Source organism: Schistocerca americana, chromosome 1 (assembly GCF_021461395.2).
Source record: "Schistocerca americana isolate TAMUIC-IGC-003095 chromosome 1, iqSchAmer2.1, whole genome shotgun sequence".
In the NCBI taxonomy this organism is placed as follows: Eukaryota; Metazoa; Arthropoda; class Insecta; order Orthoptera; family Acrididae; genus Schistocerca; species Schistocerca americana.
The window spans coordinates 960,421,542-960,445,430 of record NC_060119.1 but is presented as its reverse complement, the minus strand read 5'-3'; the positions used below and the strand labels follow the sequence as shown (position 1 = coordinate 960,445,430).

Here is a 23,889-nt window from a genome sequence, read left to right as displayed (position 1 = left end):
ATTCTGTAACATATCGGTGTACCTCTCATCCGTCACGGCAGCAGTTACAAAACCAGAAGCACGCATTTCCTCGAAGAAAAAAGGCCCTATAACGGTAGATGTGGTAAATTCAACCCATACCGTGACTTTCTCGTCGTGCAATGGAGTTTCCACGACAGTTCTACGATTTTCGGTAGCCAAGATTCTGCAGCTGTGGGCGTTGACAGACCCCCGGAGCGTGAAATGAGCTTCGTCGGTCCACAGCACGTTACTCAACCAATCGCCATCTTCTGCCATCTTTTGAAACGCCCACACCGCTAATACTCTCCGCTTCACTATGATGCCCATAGATTTTGTACGGATAGCATCGGAGGATACGCCTCAGTGCCAACCAAACAGTAGTGTATGGAATGCCGGTGCGACGTGCGACTGCACGAGCGCTGACTTCCCCGTGCGTAGACGAACCCGCTACAGTCTCCTTTTCTTCCTGAACTGTCTCAGCAGCATTACGCCTTGTGCTCGGTCGGCCACTACGGGGTCTATCGTCTAAACAAGCCGTGACTTCGAACTTCTAAATCATTCTCGCCACAGCTGCATTTGTCAACGGACCTTTATCCGTTCGAATCCCCTTCCTATGGCGATAGGATCGTAACGCTGAACTAGCGCATTCCACGTTCTAATAATACAGATTCACTAAAAGAGCCTTTTCAGGTAACGTCAACATGCTGCGACTAATGGCGCATCTAATTCTCTTTCTGATTACAGCTTCTTTTATACACGATTGTCATGCGCAGTCACTGACGTTTTGCTGTCCAGCGCCAACTGTCGGACATTTGGAGAACTTTGTTTTATGTTTTTGGTTCTAATAAAACCCTATGTAATTCCAGGCATGTGTGTCAATTTTTACCTCTCTATCTACATTATCCAGTGGTTTATTAAGTTTTCAAATTTATACTGACTTTTTGATCACCCGGTATGTGAATTATGGAACTGTGCACAATGGTGGCATGAACAAATTTCTTTCTTATTCATATTTTTATAACACTCATGATAATCTTTGAACTGCTTATATTTATTTAACTTATTGACCCATTTTTTCGGTATGTACTTACATAACCGATTTGTTTAGTCTTTGCTTAAGGGGCTCCGGAACGCCCTATACTTGGAATGTTAAAATAACGCTTATAAATTACATCTTTCCTCACAAAGTATTTGAGGTAGGAAGTTGAACTTTCTACAGATTATTTAATGGAGTATGGGCTACAACTTAACATAGGGATTTTACAAAATTTTAGTTCAGTTATTAAAGATGATTTTTTTCAATTGTAATGAAAATTCACAACATTTTTTTGCAATTTTTTATTTATATATTCAAAAATATACAGTTTTTTGGAAAAAGGCTGTGTTAAATTATGCAGAAGGTACTGTGTAACATTTACTGAAAGTTTGCAACAAATATGTTTGGAAGATCCTTAGAAAACATGTAATTAGTATGAGAAAATAAAACTTTTGGGAATCGAGCGACAAAGATTGGATTAACTTTTTAGTGCATTCCAGGTCCATAGGATGGATTATCTTCATCCTCTGCAAACTCCTCCTCCAGATTCCTCTTGTTCCTCCTCCTGTTTACTCTTGCTTGTATTTCTAGACTCTTTACAGCCCTGTCTGCAGCCCGAAGGCGTTCCTTGTCTAAAGCAAGCATCGCTCGTACCATGTTAGAACCTATCTTCATTCCCATATTTCTAAATACCTTGCACCTTACAATGTTGCCATCATTGAAAGTCGCAACAGCATCATACACACCAAAGTGTTTCTATTCCAACAAATACACTCTTGGGGATTCTCGACCATATAACACTATTTACACTTTCATTGGGGGTTTTGAGTTTTTCCGCGAATACACTTTTTCAACAGTTCATGTGCTGCTAAGCCTCTGAAAATAGGTTTTAACACCTCCATTATTGCATGAGGCAGACTAAAATGTACCTGATGAACACGGACGTTAATAATAACACCATTTGACAGCAGTTTAACAGCGCCACAGTGGGTCGCGCCCATATAGAACACATTTCAAAAAAAATTTAAAAATAGTTGTAGTCTTCAGAATTGAATAAATTATATATATATATATATATATATATATATATATATATATATATATATATATATTAAAAGGTAATAGTCTGCAGATTCAGTAAACGCAAAAAAGTAAAAATTGAACTTTTCATGATTTTGAGCCTTTCCGGAGCCCCTTAAACTAAAATTTTATTCTGATAGATTATGATGTGTTGCATTGTTTGATGCACTATAATTGCCATTCATGTTCTGTCTAGTTATTTCTATGATACATTTATGTTCACTTTTAATTCATTGGGTTCCCAAGCTGTTCATATAAAATACTTTTAGTTTGACCTGGCTCTTGGACTGAGTGTGACGTGGTGGGCTCCTTAAGAGCCACAGCCACCTTCTTTTCTTGTTTTAAACTTGTCAACTGAACATTATATTAATGTTGGTGACCAAATGATGTCCATGTTTAAATCAGTACACTGCAATGTCACAAAGTGGATTCAATTTACGCATATATACCTTAGCTTTAGATTATTGGTTCTTAGCATTGGATTACTGGTTATGTTTTTAACGTTTGTTGCCTGTTTCGCTAATTTATTCGGCATGTATCTAATTTTTCAGCTGTTATTTTGTGCCTTGTTTTTCTTTTCTTACTTCGTTTCCCCATTTTTTTCTTAAAGAAAAAAGACTTCTTGATAATGCCCTAGCATGGCAAGTACATCCTCTGCACAGTCGTTTTCACCGGACATAGGGGTTATCAAACGTCTCTGATAGATTCGTTACGTACTATTTAATTTGTATTTCGTGCTGTCACTGTAATTTAGTTTGTACTTCGTGTTTTGTCCACATTCAGTGTACACAATTACATTAAAGTATAATTTTTCCAGTAAGTATCTAATCCTATGTGCATTACCTACATTTTATGCTCCCAAATTCCCTTTCTCTCTTTATCATCTTTTTGAATTAGCGAGTGAGTGTGTATGCTGAATTTGTCTTATATATGATAGCAGTACAGCATTTGACTGTCTGCTGTGGTAGCAACATTGTAGCCAACCCGGCTTTCTCAGTCAAGACAAAGACATTTGTAACATTTCGGTAGTGATTCGACAGTAGTTAAGTCAGTGGCGAAATGGACCACTCCGGTCTCTTCTGGATACATGGAAGAAGTTAGCTGCAGGGAAAGCGTGCTCGTAGCGCTCTGGACTGGACCTTTGTGTAATCATGTTATTCGTTTTGAGGCTTAACCTGCTGTTTGGTCTGAATTATTTGATTTAACGTTTGTACTTAAATTCTTCAAATACGCTCATTCCAGATATTCACTTGGACCTTGTTGTTAACATTAACACGTTAGCTATGCTTACCATTCGATTGAATAATTCAGTTCCTATGTTAAATTTTTCCAACTTTGGTTAAATTGGATGGCGACCCAGAAAAATTTTGCAGCACACAAAACTTACAGTCGACTGCGGACTTCCACATTGGCTAACTTTCACCCGTTCTGTTTGCATAAAAACTCAACGTATAATCAGTTACCCATTAATAACAATTTAATATAAAACGAATTCTATAGGTTAGTTAAAATTTGATATTTATTGATATACTTCTACGCATTTAAATACTTTGACACATATAAAACAGCAAATAAGTTCCCCATGATCTAACGTTACCACAAAATACTTTGTTTTACGTTTTTTGTGGATACTTTGGTCATCGAACACAATTCATCAAGAATGCCCGGCTAACGATCTGTCTTGAAAGACAGAAAATTTTGTCAGGAATATTTTACTGAATTGCAGTTTTTCCAGTTTCTAATAATTTTTTTAAGTCATTACAAGCACTTTTCAGGTGTATTAATGCACTTCTTAGCCGGTATTCTGTCACTGCAGTATCACATTTGATGTATTTCTGTGGGTATGAAGTGCCAATAATAAAGAGACAACGCATCATAAACTTATATTGGTGTAAAAATTTTAACTAAAAACATAGTTTGGTGATCTTAGAGAAGCTATGATGGCACTAGAGGTCTCACCATGTGCTTATTGCGTCAGTTAAACAACATTTACGCCTCGCGCCGGATATTACGTGCTTGTATTAAGTGCATAAGTACGGTAACTTTCTACATTTGGGTCTCAGTAACGGATAACGATACTAAAAAAAATTATAAGTGCCCCGAAAATATCGTGTTAAGAACATATGGAACAAATTTCGACGATTTGCCATCAATAAAGCTTATAGAATTGGCTACCCCCACAATCTGTACTTTTCCTACCCAAAAATCATGAATTTTAGGGGTTTTCTTAGGAAACACCCATGAACTAATGGTGCTTATATTAGCCGCCTAAGCTCCACACTAGACCAGACCTTATGCAGAAGAATCAAACAATTTGCACAATTTTCCTGGTCTGGTGCAAGTGTACAATGTTTAAATTTTGATCCTGTACTGTAGATAGCTGCATGTATGCCCGTTCTTCCGACTGATATCAGAATCCGACTTATTACCCCCTAAAATTCACACTCTTTACAGCGACTTTTTGGAGCACATTGGTACCGTTCACGGTCTTACACGAACCGATATAAAACATTAAAATCGGAATATTTTCATGGTCAAAGTTACTTAGACTTGTCTCCATTCTCCTTTGGTGGAGTTGATGTCCGTGCTGGCAGAAGTCGGAGGATGTCTTTTTCCGACTTGGTCCAAGCACTGAACTCAGAAGGCTTCGAATACCTTTCAAATTAAATTGGAGCATGATGAAGAATGCTGTGGACTGCTTCCGAATTGGTTGCCCGGCATACTGTGCATTTCGTTAATAGTTTCGAAAAAAGGTAGGTATCGTTCATATGTCTCCACATTTACATCTCTCTTCAGTCCACGTACGGTGTGTGGCAGAGGGCACTCTGGCACCATAATACCTGCCCTCATACGCCGCTCCATTCGCGAACGGTACGTGGGGAGAAAGACTGCCGATAAATCTCCTTAAAAGCTAATCTTTCAGGTTTTTATGTCGTGGTCATTTACTGAGACCTTTGTCAGAGTAGCTAATATGATAGCGGCCTTAGCTTGGAAAGTTTGCTCACAGAATTACAATGTAAACTCAAGGCATTAGTTGTAGCGTGTATCACTGCAATTTGCTCTGTGCGGTTGTACTTATTCGTCCGAACCCTTTTGGGACTCAGCTGAATAGATGCGAGCAATAGGGGTTATTGGACGGAGGATCCAATTCTAGTGTGCGGCATGCGGGGATTTGAAGTGGGTAGGAAGCGTGTTCGGATGGACGAATCGATTAAGGCAGTTGTTTTGGAGAAGCGGAGAATCCGGGTTTGAGTCCGGATCCGGCACAAATTTCTCTTTCATTCTATATATGCGACTGCTGATTCTCGGACATGATCGAAAGAACCGACAATACACATGTACATAAATAAATCAAAATATGTAAATCTAGCACCAACAACACCACAATGGAGTGTTAGAACTGTAACTGATTACAGTACATGTAAACGAACTTGTGAATACCATTGGAAGCTCCGGCTTACCCACATTTCCTTGAATGTTTCATTTAATACCGTAGCTGCTAATCCTTATTTCCTCTTAGCTGAAATAGAGATACTTGTGTACATTTTATGCCAGTTTTGCATTTACTTGAGGCTCACTGTCTTCTTCTTTATGACCAACGACAAATCTAACCAACGACCATGCGAAGGAGTAATTGCCTTTCTCTTACGTTGTGAAGGACAAAACTACACAGGTGTGCACAACTAAATAACGAGAGTAACTTTCGTATGATACGACACTGCCGAGCCACATACCTCGACGAAACTTGGCCCATACAAAGAAGTATAGGAGGAACTGCTATAGGATGATCGGACCTTGGATTGAACCGTCGTCCTCCCGAATGCGAGTCCAGTCTGCTAGCCACTGCGCCGAACTGCTACAGTATCGTACAGAAGGTAAATGAAGAAAGTACGAAATGAGACGAACAGAAATGAAACTTCTATTTCAGGACAAAATTACACTGAAGGCACAGCGATTCATGATGGTCTCCTTATCATTGCAAAAGAAGGCCCATGTTCCTTAAGAGGGTATGCTAAGCAGACGCATCCAAATGCATACTCTGCGTAGTGTTCCCATACTGACCAGAAGGTTGGTAAAGAGTTCTTGTGGTAGGGCGTTCCATTTCTCCACCAGCGCTGTTGACAACTGTTGGATAGCCACTGGTGCTCGTGGACGTGCTGCTACACGTCTCCCCACCGCATCCTACACGTAGTCAACGGCATTTAAGTCCGGGGGGACAGATAGGCCGCTCCTCTGCCGAATACCCCCCCAATCTAACAGCTCCTCCGACTGCGCTTTCGATGCGGTCGCGCATTTTCAGTCATAAAATTAACCGCTTTGTTCATACAACGTGACTCAGGTTATTGAACTTTCGATGCGCTTCAAACCAGGCCTCTTTTTCGAATATGTATTTGAAAATTGACGCGAAATTCAAAATATTTGATTTTTTAGCCTATCACAAGACACACACACACACATTCCCAGGTCAAGCACATGTATTATTTCTGATAAAGAAAATATAAATTCCATCCCACATTGGGTAATATTCTTTGTTTCCAAGCTTGATTTTTATGTCAAATACTGTACTCGCTTACCCGTAAATATCATCTTATATCTGACATCTGACTCGCCAGTATATTTTTACTCCACTAAAGTTTATGCCGAGAAACTGTACTAGTTTATCAGTATATTTCGTCTCTCTCTCTCTCTCTCTCTCTCTCTCTCTCTCTGTCCCTCACTCTGTCTGTCTGTCTCTCTCTCTCTCTCTCTCTTTCTGTTTATGTCAAGTACTGCAGTGCCTAAAATCATAGAAAATTCTTGCCTCATAGAACCACATTAGGCTCTCCTCAGCGATATCATAAAATAACACTCTCACCAAGTAATGAAGCTAGGACGTCTAGATCTGAATTCATGGCTAAGAGTTATGCAATTGAGTGCTAGCATGATAAAATGATAGCAAGGTAGAACACTAGAATCGCAGAAAATTATAATGGTAGAATGTTATAACTGTAGAATAGTAGAATGCTAGAACAGTCATCACTATAACGATGGAATGACAGAACGCTATGTAAGTAGGCTGTATAGGTTTTTATATTGGTAACGCCACGTAGCGCTCTGTATGAAAATCACTGGCTGTGCTGCGTGCAGTCTGTGGCTGGTTTGCATTGTTGTTGGCTATTGTAGTGTTGGGCAGTTAGATGTTAACAGCGCGTAGCGTTACGCAGTTGGAGGTGAGTCGCCAGCAGTGGTGGATGTGGGGAGAGAGATGGCGGAATTTTGAGAGCGGATGATCTGGACGTGTGTCCATCAGAGACAGTACATTTGTAAGACTGGATGTCATGAACTGCTACATATATTATGACCTTTGAACACTATTAAGGTAAATACATTGTTTGTTCTCTAGCAAACTCTTTCATTTGCTAACTATGCCTATCAGTAGTTAGTGCCTTCAGTAGTTTGAATCTTTTATTTAGCTGGCAGTAGTGGCGCTCGCTATATTGCAGTAGTTCGAGTAACGAAGATTTTTGTGAGGTAAGTGATTTGTGAAAGGTATAGGTTAATGTTAGTCAGGGCCATTCTTTCGTAGGGATTATTGAAAGTCAGATTGCGTTGCGCTAAAAATATTGTGTGTCAGTTTAAGCACAGTCATGTATAATTGTTCAAATGGGACGTTTCAGCTATAAAGGAGGAACACTAGAACGGAGGAAAGAATGGAAGAAAGTTAAAACGGTAGAAAGATGGAACACTAGGATGGTGGAATAGTACAATGGTGGGATACTAGAATGGTAGAACGCTAAAAAGGTAGAACGCAATAAAGGTAGAGTGGAACTCAAGGGAGTATGGATGATAAATGGTGGATAGTCCCAGTGCTAAAATATTTATGATATTTCTTGTAATAAAAGTAAAACATACATTAATTATGTACAATGAAAATTTAACGTTTTATGTGATTTAAGGACTTGTTCAAACATTAAAATTGCCTTATCTCAAAAGCACATTCTATTTAATTTCTGGGCTCCATTATGCACTGCGTCAACAGGGGTACAGAGATAGATGTTTGTTCATTATCAACTGGATGGTACAGACATATATATGTGTGTAATGTGTGTGCGTGTAAGAGAGTTTCTTCTACAATGCACCCTTTGCCATGTAGAATTGGTAGGAAGCACCCTTTGCCACATACCGTGGGTAGTAAGCATCTTCTGCTACACGACTTTGGTAGGATACGCCCATTAGGAATAATTCTCTTGTGGTACATGCTAGGGCGACGTGAACAGAAAGCATATAGGATACAAATTTTTTCATTGGTTGATGACTGAGCCACTTATTTTATGAGCATATACTGCCACGTATCATAACTACTTTCTCGCAAAAATGAATTTTTCATCATCCATTAACTTTCTGGTAATGCTTAATCATCCGAAGATTCAGCTAATGGAATTTATGGAAACCAGCAAGAAACGACTCAGAGTGCCATCAATATCGATAGGAAGACAACAAGCTGGTTTCACTGGAAAAGACAGAATTTAAAAAATCAGGTAATACGCAAAACTAAAACGGTCTGTACTGACTCTTCTCATTTGGGTGCTGGTTTCACTTGAAAGAAATGAAAGAAACCTGTCAATAAGTAAAAGTACATTGGAATGTGTCGCCTGGTTTCTTTTGAGTGCTCTGAGAGACTGGTTTTAATCAAAAGCACGAATGGATAATTCAACTACTACATGTAACTACAACCAAATTATTTAATTCCATTCTTTGTATTACGAGGATTGACTGAAAAGTAATGTCTCCACCTTCGTAACTCTTCAGCTATTGGCAGCATTGGTACGCGGCAGGTACTGGCTTGTTCCGTAGCCTCTTCTCTACAGCTCCAGTTGGCGGGAAGCCTTAGCATTGAACGGTTGTGTTGTTACAGTGTAAAGTATGGAACCCTGCCCAGGCGGTCGGTCTTGCAATTTAAGCAACGTGCAGTCATTGAATTCTTGACAGTAGAAGATGTCACCCCAAAGGAGATTCATCAGAGAATGAAAGCAATTTGAGACGATTGTGTTGATGTGAGTACTGTGCGTCTTCATTCTTCCAACGCGAGAGGAGTTCCTGAGTTCCTGTCTAATTTCAAGCCTGTGCGCTTTCATTTCAGGAGTCAGCATCCGAGGTACTCATCGTGCACAGATCTTCCGATAGCCGCAAAGCAATAATGTGATACACACGTTCTTGTGAAATGCCGATTGTGCCTGCAATTTCTGTCTGCGTGGTACGACGATCGTCCTGAATCAATCTGTCAACATTTTGGTTCTGAAACTCGTAGGGTGCTGTCACACGACGTCCAACTCTTTGTCTGTCACGCGGATGAAATGTTCCCGTCTCAACATCTTTAAACTTACTCGCCCAACGACGCACAGTACTCACATCAACACAGTCACCATAAACTGCTTTCATTCTGTGATGAACCTCCTTTGGGGTGACACCTCCTCTGTCAAGAATTCAATGACTGCAAGGTTGCTTAAATCGCATTGGCCGACCGTTTGAGCAGTGGCAGGGTTCCATACTTTACACTGTAACATGTACAACTGTTCAGTTCTAAGGCTTCCCGCCAACTAGAGCTGTAGAGAAGAGACTACGGAACAAGCCAGTACCTGCCCCATACCAATGCTGCCAACTGTTGAGTTACGAAGGTGGAGGCATTTATTTTCAGTCAACCCTCGTACTAGCTAACACACGTGAGCATGCCTTGGATATTTCTAATTTTTCAAAAATTATCCTGAACTTTTGGTAATATCCTATTAGCACAAGTGTGTCAGCTCTGCTGCCTTGCATTTTTGAATTTCCCATCAGATCGATACCGTTTTTTTAAATTCCTTGCCTTCTTGTATTTTTACTTTCACGACACAACCATATTGTATTTTGCAACTGAAGTGCCGACTACTGGATGACACTTGAACTTTGGCCAAGATCTTCCGTAGGCATACTAATTCAAAGTTGCCCTTACGTTTTCTGTTGTATTTCTTTCCCCTGTTCCGTCACTCGTTACCCAATACTCTCTTTGAAACTTCCAGTGACCTGTAGGTCGTTCAATCTAAGCAGGTCTCATCTTCTTATCAAACTTTTCCGTAATTTCTTCCATTTAATCTGCTGTTCATAACCAATAAATTATGGTCAGAGTGCACATCTGCCAATATAGACAATTTCCAGTTCAAATTTTGGTTTCTAAATTTCTTTTCTATCACTATGTACTTTATCTGAAAACTTCTGGTATCTCCAAGTAGCGTTCACAGCCTTCTTTCGTGATTCTCAGACCACAGTTTCCGATGTCATTATGTTACGTTACAGTATTTTCATGCTGGAGTCTGTACTCGCCTAGTTACGTTTTTCGACTAGTTAAATATCAGGAGCGACGTGCTTCCACTGAAGCTGTATCTGAACTAGACGGTGGCAACGAAAAGAGAAAAGTGACGGAACACAAGCTTGGAATCAGGACGAAAATAGGCAGCGCCCTTTGCAGATAAACCATCGTCATATGCACTTTAGGAAGATCATTGAAAATGTATTTTGTAGGGTCAGACGAGTGTCTGAACCGATTATTTCCTAGTACGACTATTTGCATTAAACGCCGACACAACTCGCTCTGGGATGTGGAAGGACACAGAGGCAAACAACACAGTCGCTCTCCTAAAAGCACATCGATATCTTTTTTTTTTTTTTTTTTTAAAAAAAAAAAGCGATGCACTGTTTAAAGTTGTTTGAGAAATGATATACGAGGTCGTGCTGAAGTGTAATGCCTCCGAATTTTTATGTGCAAACTATTAAAGTTTTAAAATAAAACAAACGTTATTAATATTCCAAATCTTTGTTCTCCATGCTCACATATTTACTTTTGAACATACTCATCCATCCAAAGAACAAGCTTATCCCAAAGAGAGACCATTTTGTGGATAATGTCACTGTAGAAGATTTGACTCTGTTGACAGAGCCACAAACTCACATTTGCTTGCACCGCTTCCTCACTATCAAAGTAAAATCCTCGAGGGTGTTTTTTTGGATTTCTTCTTTTAAGTTTTGGAGAATGATGAAAATTGGATAGGACCAAGGCGGGACTGTAGGGACGTTGATCGATGAGAGTGAACTCAAGACAATGGATTGCTGCAGATGTCGCAGTGCTCGTGTGTGATCTGGAAATATCATCCTGTCTCGTGCAAGGGAACTCTTTGAATTTGAGACTCAATTAAAGCACACTTTTTTCACGCATCGACATAGTTACGTTACACATCGCCATGTTATACGCTATGATTCGGACTCCTCGCGACAGAGGACTGTAAATATGTAAACATGAACAAAGAAGATGTTGAACGGTAATAACGTTTGCTTTACTACGAAAGAAAATTTACATAAAAAATTCGGAGGCATTACATTTCAGCAGGCTCTCGTATTTACCGTGATGTGCTTATAACATGAGACATAAATAATAACAGAATTACAAACAGAACTTCAAAACGGTACTAAATTGTTTCAAGTGATCATCTGGGAAACAATTCATCATAAAGCATTAAGCACATAGAAGGTCTTCGCTTGAAATTGGGATTTGCTTAACATCCTGGAACGCTGACCTTCTGCGAGGTACTGTGTAGTCTCAGACATACATGAAGCCACGGCGTCTCCAAATGAGACTTTTTCTAAGGAAGGAACAGCATTACTTGACCTCTGAGTAGATAAATGTGGAAATCTGTTTAATTATATACCTAATATGACTCATCGCCTAAGTAGTTGGGGTATTAGAAGGGTTTTTTTTCTGCGTTACTCTAGAGATTTTAACCGTTGAGGCTTCAAGTGTTAAATCACCTATATCTACAATCTTAGTGCGTTTCACTGTGTGCGCTTGTCCAATAAAGCTTGTGTATGTGACGTAACATTGTCTAATTTCTATTTAGTTCATGGGCCTTAAGTAAATAGATGAACCAGAAACTAAGTAGTGACTTGAACCGGTTCCCACTGTGCATCACGTACCTGATTAGTTCTGGAACATGGAGGCGAAGCACTCTGAACTCTACGGTCGGAAATACAGGTTCCACACCTGGAGACCTGACTTCCATTTTTTCATTTAATTCTTATCTCTTCCCCACAACTAGACCGACTGCCGTCTCGGACGTCCAGAACGAAAGACCAGGCGACTTTTCATCTAATATACTGTGCTTCGACGAATAACCTACTTTCCAATTGAAAGCATCAAAACTACGCAAAGCGGAGACAACGAGAAATACAAATAATAGTGCAGCGAAACTGTGTGAAGCAGTTTAACCTCATGTCATACTGCGAGATTATTATGATAAGTAAATCAGTACAACAGAAAAACGGAGGGATTGGTAGACACAACATGAAGCGTAGAAAAAAAAATTGAAAATGACAAGATTATGAAGAAGGAAGTTCACGTTGGCATAGGTATGTCACGTCTTAAAAAAGAAACCTCCTAAGGGCCTGTTAGTGGGTAACTCATCATCATTGACAAAATGTTACAGAATCATTATAAGTACTTGCCACGACAGAACCAACTTGTTTGTATTGTTTTACCACTCAGCCTGTGGACGGATGCCTTCAACGAGTCAGTTCTTCCCATCAACGAAAGAAGTATGCCAAATTTAAACGAACGCAAAATCTCCAAGATTGGCGATCGCTTACATAAGCTATAAATTTAGTGCGGACTTCAGTGCGAGATGCTGATATTAGTTTCCTCAACGACACTTTGTCTCGATACCTGGCAGAAACTCCGTAGAGATTCAGGTCGTACCCAAAGTATTCTAGCGGCTAGACATAATCAATGCCTTTACTGGGCGATAGCTACGGAAACACTGTTGATGGCAATGCTGCTATGGCCGAGTTACTGAACACAGCCTTTCGAAATTACTTCATGAAAGAAGACGAAGTAAATATTCCATAATTCGAATCAAGAACAGTTGCCGACATGAGTAACTTAGAAATAGATTCCTCGGAGTAGTGAAGCAACTTTAATCACTTAATAAAAACAAACCTCCCAGACCAGACTCTACCAATAACGTTTTTTTTCCAGAGTGTGCTGATGCAATATCATTGACGTCGACATGCAGCAGAATTTTGGAACATATGTTGTGTTCGAATGTTACGAATTACCTTGAAGGGAACGGTCTGCTGACACACAGTCAACATGCGTTTGAAAACCCTCGTTCTTGTGAAACACAGCAAGTTCTTTTCTCATGCGATGTGTCCAGTGCTGTTGACAAGAGATTTCAATTTGATTCCGTATCTCTAGATTTCCAGACGGCTTTTGACACATTACGCCACAAGTGGCTTGTAATAAAATTTCGTGCTTATGGGATATGTCTCAGTTATGCGACTGGATTGTCGATTTCCTGTCAGAGAGGCCACACTTCATAGTAATAGACGGTCAGTCATCGAATAAAATGGAAGTGATTTCCCCAAGATGGTGTTATACGCCCTCGGCTGTTCCTTATCTATATAAACGATTTAGGAGACAATATGAAACGCCGTCTTACGTTGTTTGCAGATGATGCTGTTGTTTGTCGTCTAGTAAAGTCATCATAAGATAAAAATAAATCCAAAAACGATATGAAAAAGACGTCTGTATGGTGCGAAAAGAGGCATTTGACCCTGAATGATGAAAAGTCTGAGGTCATCCAAATGAGTGCTAATGGGAATCCGTTAAGCTTCGGATACACGATAAATCAATCAAATCTAAAGACCGTATATTTAGCTAAATACCTATGAGGTAGAATTAAGAGCTACTTAAATTGGAAAGAACACTAAGAAAATGTTGTGAGGAAGGTGAACCAGAGATTGCGATTTCTTGGCAGAACACTTAGAAGATGCAACAGATCTACTAAAGAGACTACCTACTCTACCCTTGTCTGTCCTCTTTTGGAGTACGGCTGCGCTGTGTCGGATCCTTACAAGATGGGATTACAGGAGTACATCGAAAAAGTTCAAGGAAGAGCAGCACATTATGCATTATCGAGAAATATGGGAGAGAGTGTCACTGACATGATAAAGGATTTGGAGTGGACATCATTAAAACAAAGGCGTTTATCGTTGTGGTGGTAAGTTCTCACGAAATTTGAATCACCAACTTTCTCCTCCGAATGTGAAAATACTTCGTTGACTCCGACCGACTTAGGGAGAAACTTTCATCATAATAAAAGAAGTGAAATCAGAGCTCGCTCAGAAAGATATAGGCATTCGTTTTTTTCCGCGCACTGTTCTAGAGTGGAATAATAGAGAATTGTCGTGAAGGTGGTTCGATTAAACCTTTAACAGGCACTTAAGTGTGATCTGTAGGGTATCCATGTAGATGTGGAGGTAGTTAATCTGATTTTCACAGTCTGCTTACACATAGCATCTGGCCACTGTGGTCTCTAAAGCGTGCTCTGCTTTGGAAACTTCTCAAGCCTTCCTACAGCAAAGGCTTTTTCTGTACGGATATTTCGAAGTAATTATTTAATGAGAAAGTAGCCGTAGCTCCAAGTTACGTTACTGAATACGCTTGCGCGACAGTTTCCGTTATTGCTTCAACAGAATAGCGGTACACTCAGACTTGAAAGAGGTGAAAGCCCAAGAAATACTATGGGCTCAAAACTACCTCTACCAGACCCAAAGGAAATTTACTTACGAAACGAAGAATGAATGCTTGTTATTCTCACATATCTCAGTCTCCTTCAGTTTCCGGCAGGATTCTGTTGTTTACCTTCGTAGCAGATAGACTTCCACTATGAACATTATAAATTATTAAAGTAAGTCAGTAAGTTCACTTGAAAATCAATGACAAGAATGCCAAAATATTCTTTAACAAAGATACCTAACAGAAAACAATAACATGAAGGCAATGACCAGATCAACCCCAGAATAAAAAAAATAGAAGAATGGAAACGGTCGGAAATTTTTTTGGTCAACTACAAATGATTCTCAAGCCAAGCCTCTGCTATGTCTGACAAGGAAAGCGTAGTATCTGTCCGTATTGCCAGTTTTTACTTGCGGCAATGAGACATGGACTTTTAATACGAAAAGCGTTCAAAAACCGAAAGAAGTTCAGCAAGCACTGGAGCGGTGCATTAGGGTCTTAGCGAATGCAGAAGGAGGACAAACGAATGCATCAGGAAACAGTCAGAAATGAAGACGTAACTATGACCGAAATCAAAATTAAATTAAGATGGGCGGAGTATACAGTCAAGTGACTGGAGGGAGTATGAACAGGAAGTTCTTTGCTCGGTTTCGAGAGATAAGAAAAGATCGAAACGACGTCCCAATACAAGGTCCGTCCTATTCTGGAGTATTGTTTTGTGGTGTGGGATCCAAATCAGGTGGGACTGACGGATGATATTGAAAAAGTTCAAAGAAGGGCGGATCGTTTTGTATTATTGCGAAATAGGGAGATAGTGCCACAAACATGATACGTGAATTGGAGTGGCAATCATTAAAACAAAGGCGTTTTTCGTTGCGACGGGAGCTTCTCATGAAATTTAAATCACCAGTTTTCTCCTCCGATTGCGAAGACATTCTGGTGGCACCCATCTACGTAGGGAGAAATGATCATCACAATAAAATAAGAGAAAGCAGGGCTCGTACAGAAAGATTTAATTGCTCGTTTTTCCCGCCGCCGTTCGAGATTGGAACGGTAGACAGACAGCTTGAAGGTGGCTCATTGTAACTCTGCCAGGTATTTAATTGTGAATAGCATAGTAATCACATAGATGTAGATGTAAGCAGGCGATACTAGGAAACATGCAGGAGCAACGCGGATGACGATAATGAGTGGGAAAGCTTATGCAGGAATGAATGTCAAATTCGTGATAATGATGATGAAGATTCCGAAGATGCCCATCATCCTGTCAAGCACCCCGTGGGTTGTACTGAGGGTACTTCCACTGACAATGATAACTGACGTTATAGAAGATGAGTTTTTCGACAAATAAAGCCTCCAAATTATCACACTCGCAATCATGGGTTACTCCTCATTGTGAAAACTACAAACTTAGAAATACGGTGTATATAATAATTACCCACCCTATCTACGTCCCACTGGAAAATACCAATGAAGACTGTATCTCGAAATTCAGACGATCAGTACGTTCGAAACGCAATTTAGTTTCGACAGATGAATGTTTAGGCTCAGTTCAGCAAAGAATACCGTTAACGATGTACTCGTATATTTATCCTCCAAAGACGATCGTATCAGTGTGAGTTTAGGTAGCGATTAATTATACACAGCTTAAACGGTAGCCCGTAAAACTTTTTACTCTACTTGCCAGGTGACTTTAATTAGTTTCTTGTGCGAACTCGCTTCATTCTTACAGCTCGCTTTGCTTCCGCTTCAAGGCAAAGCATAACAGTAACACACCAGTTTTCTGAGAAGAATTTCGGAGAAGTATTAACTGTGCGCGAAACACAGACTTCATTCAACTTGCTAGAAAAAAGAACATTCGTAAACCATTATCAGTAACAACAAAGTCAGAACGTAATTCCGAAAGCAACACATGTTACGAGTTCAGATATTTAAAAAAAAATTACTCTAGAGCATAGTTTCCTTTAATTCGAGCAGAATATAGTAGTGGAATGTATGAAATCATGGCAAGTACTTTCCTAAATATGTCTGAAACTGCTGTGGATTTAGTGGAATATACCAACAATGAAGGTGTAAGTTATTGGCGGTGCGTAAACGTAAACAAGAAGTGTAAAGAAAGACTAACTACCAGAAACAACTTAGTTTTAGGTGAAGGCAGCCATACATGTATTCCGGACGTCGCGGTTAATGAAGTGCGAAAACACGTGGCAAACGCCAAAAGACGTGCGAAAGAAACGGACACTTCAGTTTCTTCTGTTTACGCCGCAGAAGGAGGGCCACTGTTCAATCAAGGATACATCGTCACATCACCACCGTCACACAGGAGTGCAAAACGATCGCTGCAACGCTTCAGGTAAAAAAATTCAAAAAAAACCATGGGATCTACACAAGATCCGACCAATGCTGCAGGTATATTTCTGCAAGAACATCATTTGCTAATGAATGTTGGGAGCAAATTTTTACTTGCAGATGACAACAGAGCACCAAATGATAGGATATTGGTGTTCGCCAGCGAAAGGTGAAAATCCTGTTTAACAGACAGCAATTCGTTCTTTATCGATGGAACGTTCAAAAGCTCCAGTAAGCAGTTTGGACAGTTATTTATTGTTCATGCCGATATTTCTAGTTCTGAGGAGGAAACAAACACAGTTCCAACTGTGCACGTCTTGCTACCCAATAAAAAGCGCGAAACGTACCATCGCTTTTTCACAGCTGTTAAAAGCAACGTTCCTGGATGGAATCATACAGCTATCATGATGGATTTTGAAGCTGCAGTCTTCCATTCAGTAACACATTTGTTTCCTGATGCAGATATTAATGGATGCAACTACCATTTCAATTAGTGCTTGTGGAGGCAAGTGCAGAATTGTGGCCTTCTTGATGCCTACAAGGAAAACGAAGAAATTCGTTTTCACATAAGACTGTGTTCCGCTCTGGCTCACATTCCACTGGACATGTTAGATGATGGGTGTTATGTGTAGACAAGACAGCCTAGACACAATGAGAGGAAGCCGAAAGGCACGCGCTAAGCTAAAGCAGGATGGCGTGAGGTCTGAAACAGGATACGTAATGAGTGCTATAAAGAAAATTACGTAGCTTCTGGAATACTTAACTTTAATCCATCGTTTTGGTACATCTGGAGATTGTGGCGATACAAGTGAGACTCTTTAGATACATGCAATGTTACTAATGGCGCCTTGCTTGGTCGTAGCCATTGACTTAGCTGAAGGCTATTCTAACTATCTGCTCTGCAAATGAGCGAGGCTTCGTCAGTGTGCATCGCTAGCAACGTCGTCCGTACAACTGGGGCGAGTGCTAGTCCGTATCTCGAGACCTGCCTTGTGGTGGCGCTGGGTCTGCGATCACACAGTGGCGACGCGCGGGTCCGACATGTACTAATGGACCGCGGCCGATTTAAAACTACCACCTAGGAAGTGTGGTGTCTGGCGGTGACACCACATTGGGTGGCTATGGATTCAGGAGAGCATGCCAGATAATGAAAAACTGCAGGATTTTTACGACTATTTTGTTGAACAATGGCTGGATAATGACGACATGCCAAGGGATATATGGAACTGCGCTGGAAGGCGTCACCGCACCAACAATGTTTCAGGATGGAATCGGAGGATAAATACATTAATTGCTCATCCAATAGAATAGACTATCATGGGCATCAATTTGACCGACTAGTTTTGAATCTAATTGGGAAAAGAAGAAAGATGAGACAGTTTCTAAGGCCCTTACAAGACTCCGTGTTGACGGCAATGTAAAATCTTTTCTTACTTGCGTGGCCTGTGCACAGAAATTACAAAGAAAAGGAAATGGCTGATGCTACAGCAATACTTGTAAATACTGAAAAGGGGTTCAGTTCACGCCGATCACCCTATTGTAAAAATTGTAAATAAATAATAATCCAGTAAATATTGTAAATAAATATAATGGGGGACGAAGAGAGACTACCTCTTCGTGCTGTTCCCTGGACACGACACAAAGTCGTCTAAATGTCTTTTGCAAATTGTAAAAGATTCACTAATGAAGTATGAAAAGTCATAGCTTCTCTAACAGTCACAATCAGCATTTTTGTGTAGAGAATTTTAGAAACAATGGCTCTTTGAGTGGTCGATGAATACAGCTTGTTTCAATACATAAATTGCATTCCTTAATGCTAATTGGTAGCAGGACTCACATTAGACCTCAGTACACTTCCCTGCTTGGTACGGGAATATTGAGGTTTATTTCGAAATAATTAAAGAAAAAAGTTTCTACTGAGAACCAAATTCTTTAGTTGGCTCCTCTTAATATATGGTAAAAGGTTGCCACTCCTATCATACCAAATTTTGGGTGACGGAAAACATTTTCCGTTTCTATATTTCTGTAAAATGCATCGTTAAGTATGAGGTTGAGCGAAAATTATGCCCTATGTAAGATTAATCAGAACAAAAATTCCAATGAAAAAGGTCTTACGCATAACTGTGCTGCAACTAATGGTTGACATGATATCGTGGGGGCAAAATCAGCTCCGATTTCTAATCTGACTAGGGCCACTCTTCCTTGCCCAAAACAATTCTGAAACAATGTAGCCTGGCTGCCCTGGAGGAGTGTGAATGTCCCTCGGCAGTTGCCCGGGCCAGCACACGCCGAGCGCTCAGTCACACCAAGCGGCAGCAGGTAGGGGCCGAGCAGGTAGTGGCGCAGCATTTTCGACACACCCTGTGCCGGTCCCTCAGTATCCCGGATTTCTCACAAGTGTCGCCACTTTCCAGTTTCCCGCAAGTGTCTCTTGTCACAAGTGTCCACAACTCGAGGGCACAGTGGAGGTCTTTTACGTTTTCTGATGAAAGTTGGTTCTGCTTGATGCCATTGACACCCGTGTGTTCGTTAGAAGCAGGCCAGCTGAGGAGGGCCTGCAACCAACCTGTCTCTGTGCTAGACATACTGGACCTACACCAGGAGCTAAGGTCTGGGGTGCAATTTCGTATGACAGCAAGAGCACTCTCATGTTTATCGCACGGACCCAGACTGCAAACTTACGTCAGTCTGGTGATTCGACTTGTTGTAATGCCATTCGTGAACATCATTCCAGGGGATGTTTTTCAAGAGGATGACACTCGCTCATATACCACTGATTCCATGCTCACATTCAGTTATCTGGCGGCTACAACTATTAGTAATGTACCAGCATTTCGTAGTGTCAGTGGCTAAACTTACACTTACATTAACCTGTTGTCTTGTAATGTTAATCACTTAAGTATGTTATCTAGACAAACACATTTCCGAAATTTCATTACTTTCCGTTAGTTATTTTTTGGTGTTCGGATTTTCTTCCGTCAGTGTATATCGTACACGCTAAAAATTTATCCTAACTGCCTCTATTAACTTCTCTCATTAGTGATTTTGCTTTCTTTCTCTTCAGTTTGCAATTTTCTCTTACTTAGTCAGTAAGAGATTGCGTGGATACTCGTATTCCCTTTCTTTTTCTTTAATTACTGAAACTAAAAACTAATGTATCTTAAAATTTGTCAAGTGTACTCATCGCAGATATTATTTAACACATTGACTAATGCTTAGAAGCCATTACATTTCTTAGTGGAGTCAGATAGTTCAATAGAAGAGTAGTTTAACGTAATAATCACTAATGTCTAGTATACAACGTGAGATGTTCAATAGTCGCTAAATCAAGTTTACGCCGATTATCCTGATTAGCGCACACATCATGTATCAGCTCTAATTGCTGTCTAGATAATTCGATGACATTTCTAAAACATGAAGTGTGGCGTGAAATCGTGAATGATGTATACACTGTCGACACACCTGTTGCGTTCCACTGACGGGACTAATACGTAATGTTTGCAGCAACGTGGGACACCTCAGAGTATGGAAAATACGTGATTCATAAGGGACGAGGTATTGTGACAACAGTGAAACGCCGTATAAACAAGAAACTTCTATAAACTTAATTTATGAAATGCGACAAATGTAGTTGGCTTCGAAATCGTTCCAGGCTCAACAGTTCACGAGTATCTAACCACTACGTGCGGAATCTTAGCTAAGAGGCTACAGGGTCACTTACAAGACACGCTTCTCAAAACTTGGACTTTAATCTAAGACTTCAATATATTCATTAAGGCGAATTGCGAGAGTATTTGGTGCATAAGCGTCGTGTGTTATTGGCAGTAAGCATAAATCGGTGTCTCCAACGCTCAAAATGCTTTAAACTAACACAGCGCTGTAATATACGACTATTACGGTAAGTAGAGACATCAACATTCTTCCAGTCTTTTCCTTGAGGTATATTTTTTCACTGACTCAGAGGCTTAGTCCCCATGCGACGAATCCTTAGGGCAGCAGAACCAATAAACCAGTTCGAAAATGGGAGCTCATACGGAGAATATCAGGACGTATGCCTCAGTTATTTATGTCTATTTACCTCGTGGCTCACACCAAAAGTACTATCAGAGGGTGACTTACATATATTGGTCCTAATGGAAGATTCTTCTGTATCATGATGATGTGAGTTGTTTCTGCTCTCAAGCCACCGAATAAGTGAATTCGTATTGGCTAAGATGAATTTACTCATTAATGTATGTAGCAAATCTGGATACCTGTAATATATATTTCACTGTACTTTTCCTGCTTTTCATGGCAAATCTGTTATTAAATTGTGTCCAAACAAACACAGAAGACCTATTGCTAAATTCGCAGATAAAAAACTGCTCTCGTTAAGAGAGACTGAACTACCAGTGTGACAAACTGAATGTAAATCAAATGCTCGTTAGCTTTGGTTAATTTCCATGTTCTTGTACGCACTTCATTCCTACGCCCATTCTTTACCTCTATGTACTTACTACTCGCTTTTTTTCTATTATTTATTTCCTTAAACTTGTCATATTAGGGTCTCCTTTACATCAGAGTTTCCGTAAACAATTATATTAATTATATTATAGTAGTAATGATATTCGGAAGATGATTCCCCATAGCTCTTATATATTTGGAAAATGTCTTTGGAAAATACCTCATTTACACAACCAGTTTCAGTCATCTGATCATCATGAGATTCATAAAAGCATTCACAGCATCACGTTAGGCGATATATAAAATCATTATTGGCAGGTGGTAAAACCACCTATTATACACTGTCATACGGTACCATATTATACAACATCAATACATATGACAACTCCGTATAATGCTTTGTTTTATCACCAATTGATAATAAAATCATATTTCGGATTAACATGATGCTGTGAATGCATTTATGAACCTGATGTTCAAACGACTGCAGTATGATTTTAAAGATGCTAAATGATTATTTTTTTATATATATATATATATATATATATATATATATATATATATATATATATATATATACTAATGGCATTACAACAGCGATATTACTGCTTCTTCAACACTTGGCGAAGCCAATGTGAAACCACGTCCCGACTTTGGGGGGTAGGGTGGCCACCCTTCATTACAGATGTCTGACGTCGTAGGTTGGGCAGTCGTACACCAGAATAGGCGGCGAACTGTAGTGAAACTAACGCCAGACTTTAATGATAGGCAGAGCACAAGTGTATCTGAACACACAGTCCACAGAATACTCCTAACAACGGGTCTTCACAGCCAATCACCCATCCATTAGCCAATTTTAACACCATGATATATTTTTGTCATTTTGAGGGTAAAAGTATGTCTTTATTTAAGACAACTGGTTTCGAAAGACTTTGCTGTCATCCTGCTAAGAAACATTAAACAGTCAAGATATTTAAAACAACAGGTTACGACAGCAAAATCTGAAGAAACCAGCTGTTCTAAAAAAAGAAACACTATATGCTATCTAGGTCGTTGAAAGCTTTTAACGCCATCACATCGGAAGGTGCGACTGAAATGGACTCATGACCATCAGCAATGGACGTTATCGCAGTTGCAGAGCGTTGCATGGTGTGACAAAATCCGATACCTTCTTCATAATGCCGATGGGAAGGCGTGAATCCCGCGTCTTCCAGGTGACCACTTCTTTGCCACCTATGTTGTGGGACGGAGAGAAGCTGGCGGCGGGCCAATTATGCTCTATGGAACATTCAAGTGTCAACCATGCGCCCAGTGGAGCACAGGTAAGGCACTGTGACGGCCAGAGAGTATCGTACTCTGGTTGCAGACCACATACACGCCTTGATGGCGATCATGTTTCCCAGTGGCAGTGGCAATTTTCAGCAAGATAATGCAACACGCCACAAGGCCAGGAGTGCGATGGAGTGGTTCGATGAACAGAGTGGCGAGCTACAATAGATGATCTAGCCCTCCAACTCGCTAGATCTGAAACCAATCGAACACATCTGGGATGTGGTTGAACGTGTAGTCAGAGCCCATCGTGTCCTTCCCCGAAATTTGCGGGAAATAAAAAGACAGATGTGATGCCAACTCTCGCCAGCAATCCACCATGGCCTCATTGCTCCCATGCCTTGATTAGCTACTTCTGTTGTGCAAGGCAAATATGGACATAGTGGCTATTAGGTAGGTGGTCATAATGTGTTGGCTGATAAGTGTACATCCCATACGAGGCTGACCTCTGCATTTCGCAGATACTCATTCCCTGTCGCCCTCCTTAAGATCATAGTGAGTCATTATCAGCCGACATTTTCCCTTTCATAACTGTTAGGACAATTCTTTCAAATGTGGCTTACTAAATACTGAACTTGCAGCCACACACTCAGTGGGTTCCTTGTGAGGTGCTCTGTGAAGCGTTTTGTGTGCCATGAGTGGGTAATTACAAAGAACAAACGCCACTTAATGAGCAGCTGTCCTGACGAGACAAAGAGAGAGAGAGAGAAAGGAGCAAGCAGCAGCCTGGCAGCCCAGCGAGTACTCACAGTGTCTCTGGCGCCCTCTAGCAGCAGTGTGTCGCGCCACCAGGAGACATTGGCCGGCGGCCGCGAGCCCACCGTCTGGCAGGACACCTCGTACTGCCGGCCCGCGCTCAGCGGACGGTTCTCCCCAAGCAGCTGCGTCACCAGCGGCGACACTGCGACACACACGCAGACATGGAACAGTGATGTAATTCTACACAGGAGAAATGGAAGACTCATTAACATTGATAGCACCTCCGTAGGCACACTGGCTAAAATGTTAGCACGCTGTAAAAGGAGCAAAGTGGTCACTTTTGGAGCGCTGTAGATCGTGTGTAACTGGTTCC

General features: G+C 40.5%; 1 protein-coding gene across 1 annotated transcript in view; it reads right to left on the bottom strand.

Annotated features, from left to right (window-relative positions):
- Positions 1 to 23,889, bottom strand: part of LOC124595553 (neural cell adhesion molecule 2-like) — a 433,003-nt gene that overhangs the window by 176,930 nt on the left and 232,184 nt on the right. Inside the window, exon 2 of the mRNA XM_047134337.1 lies at positions 23,567 to 23,718. Coding sequence (XP_046990293.1) covers positions 23,567 to 23,718 — 152 coding nt within the window. The remainder of the gene's footprint in view (positions 1 to 23,566; positions 23,719 to 23,889) is intronic.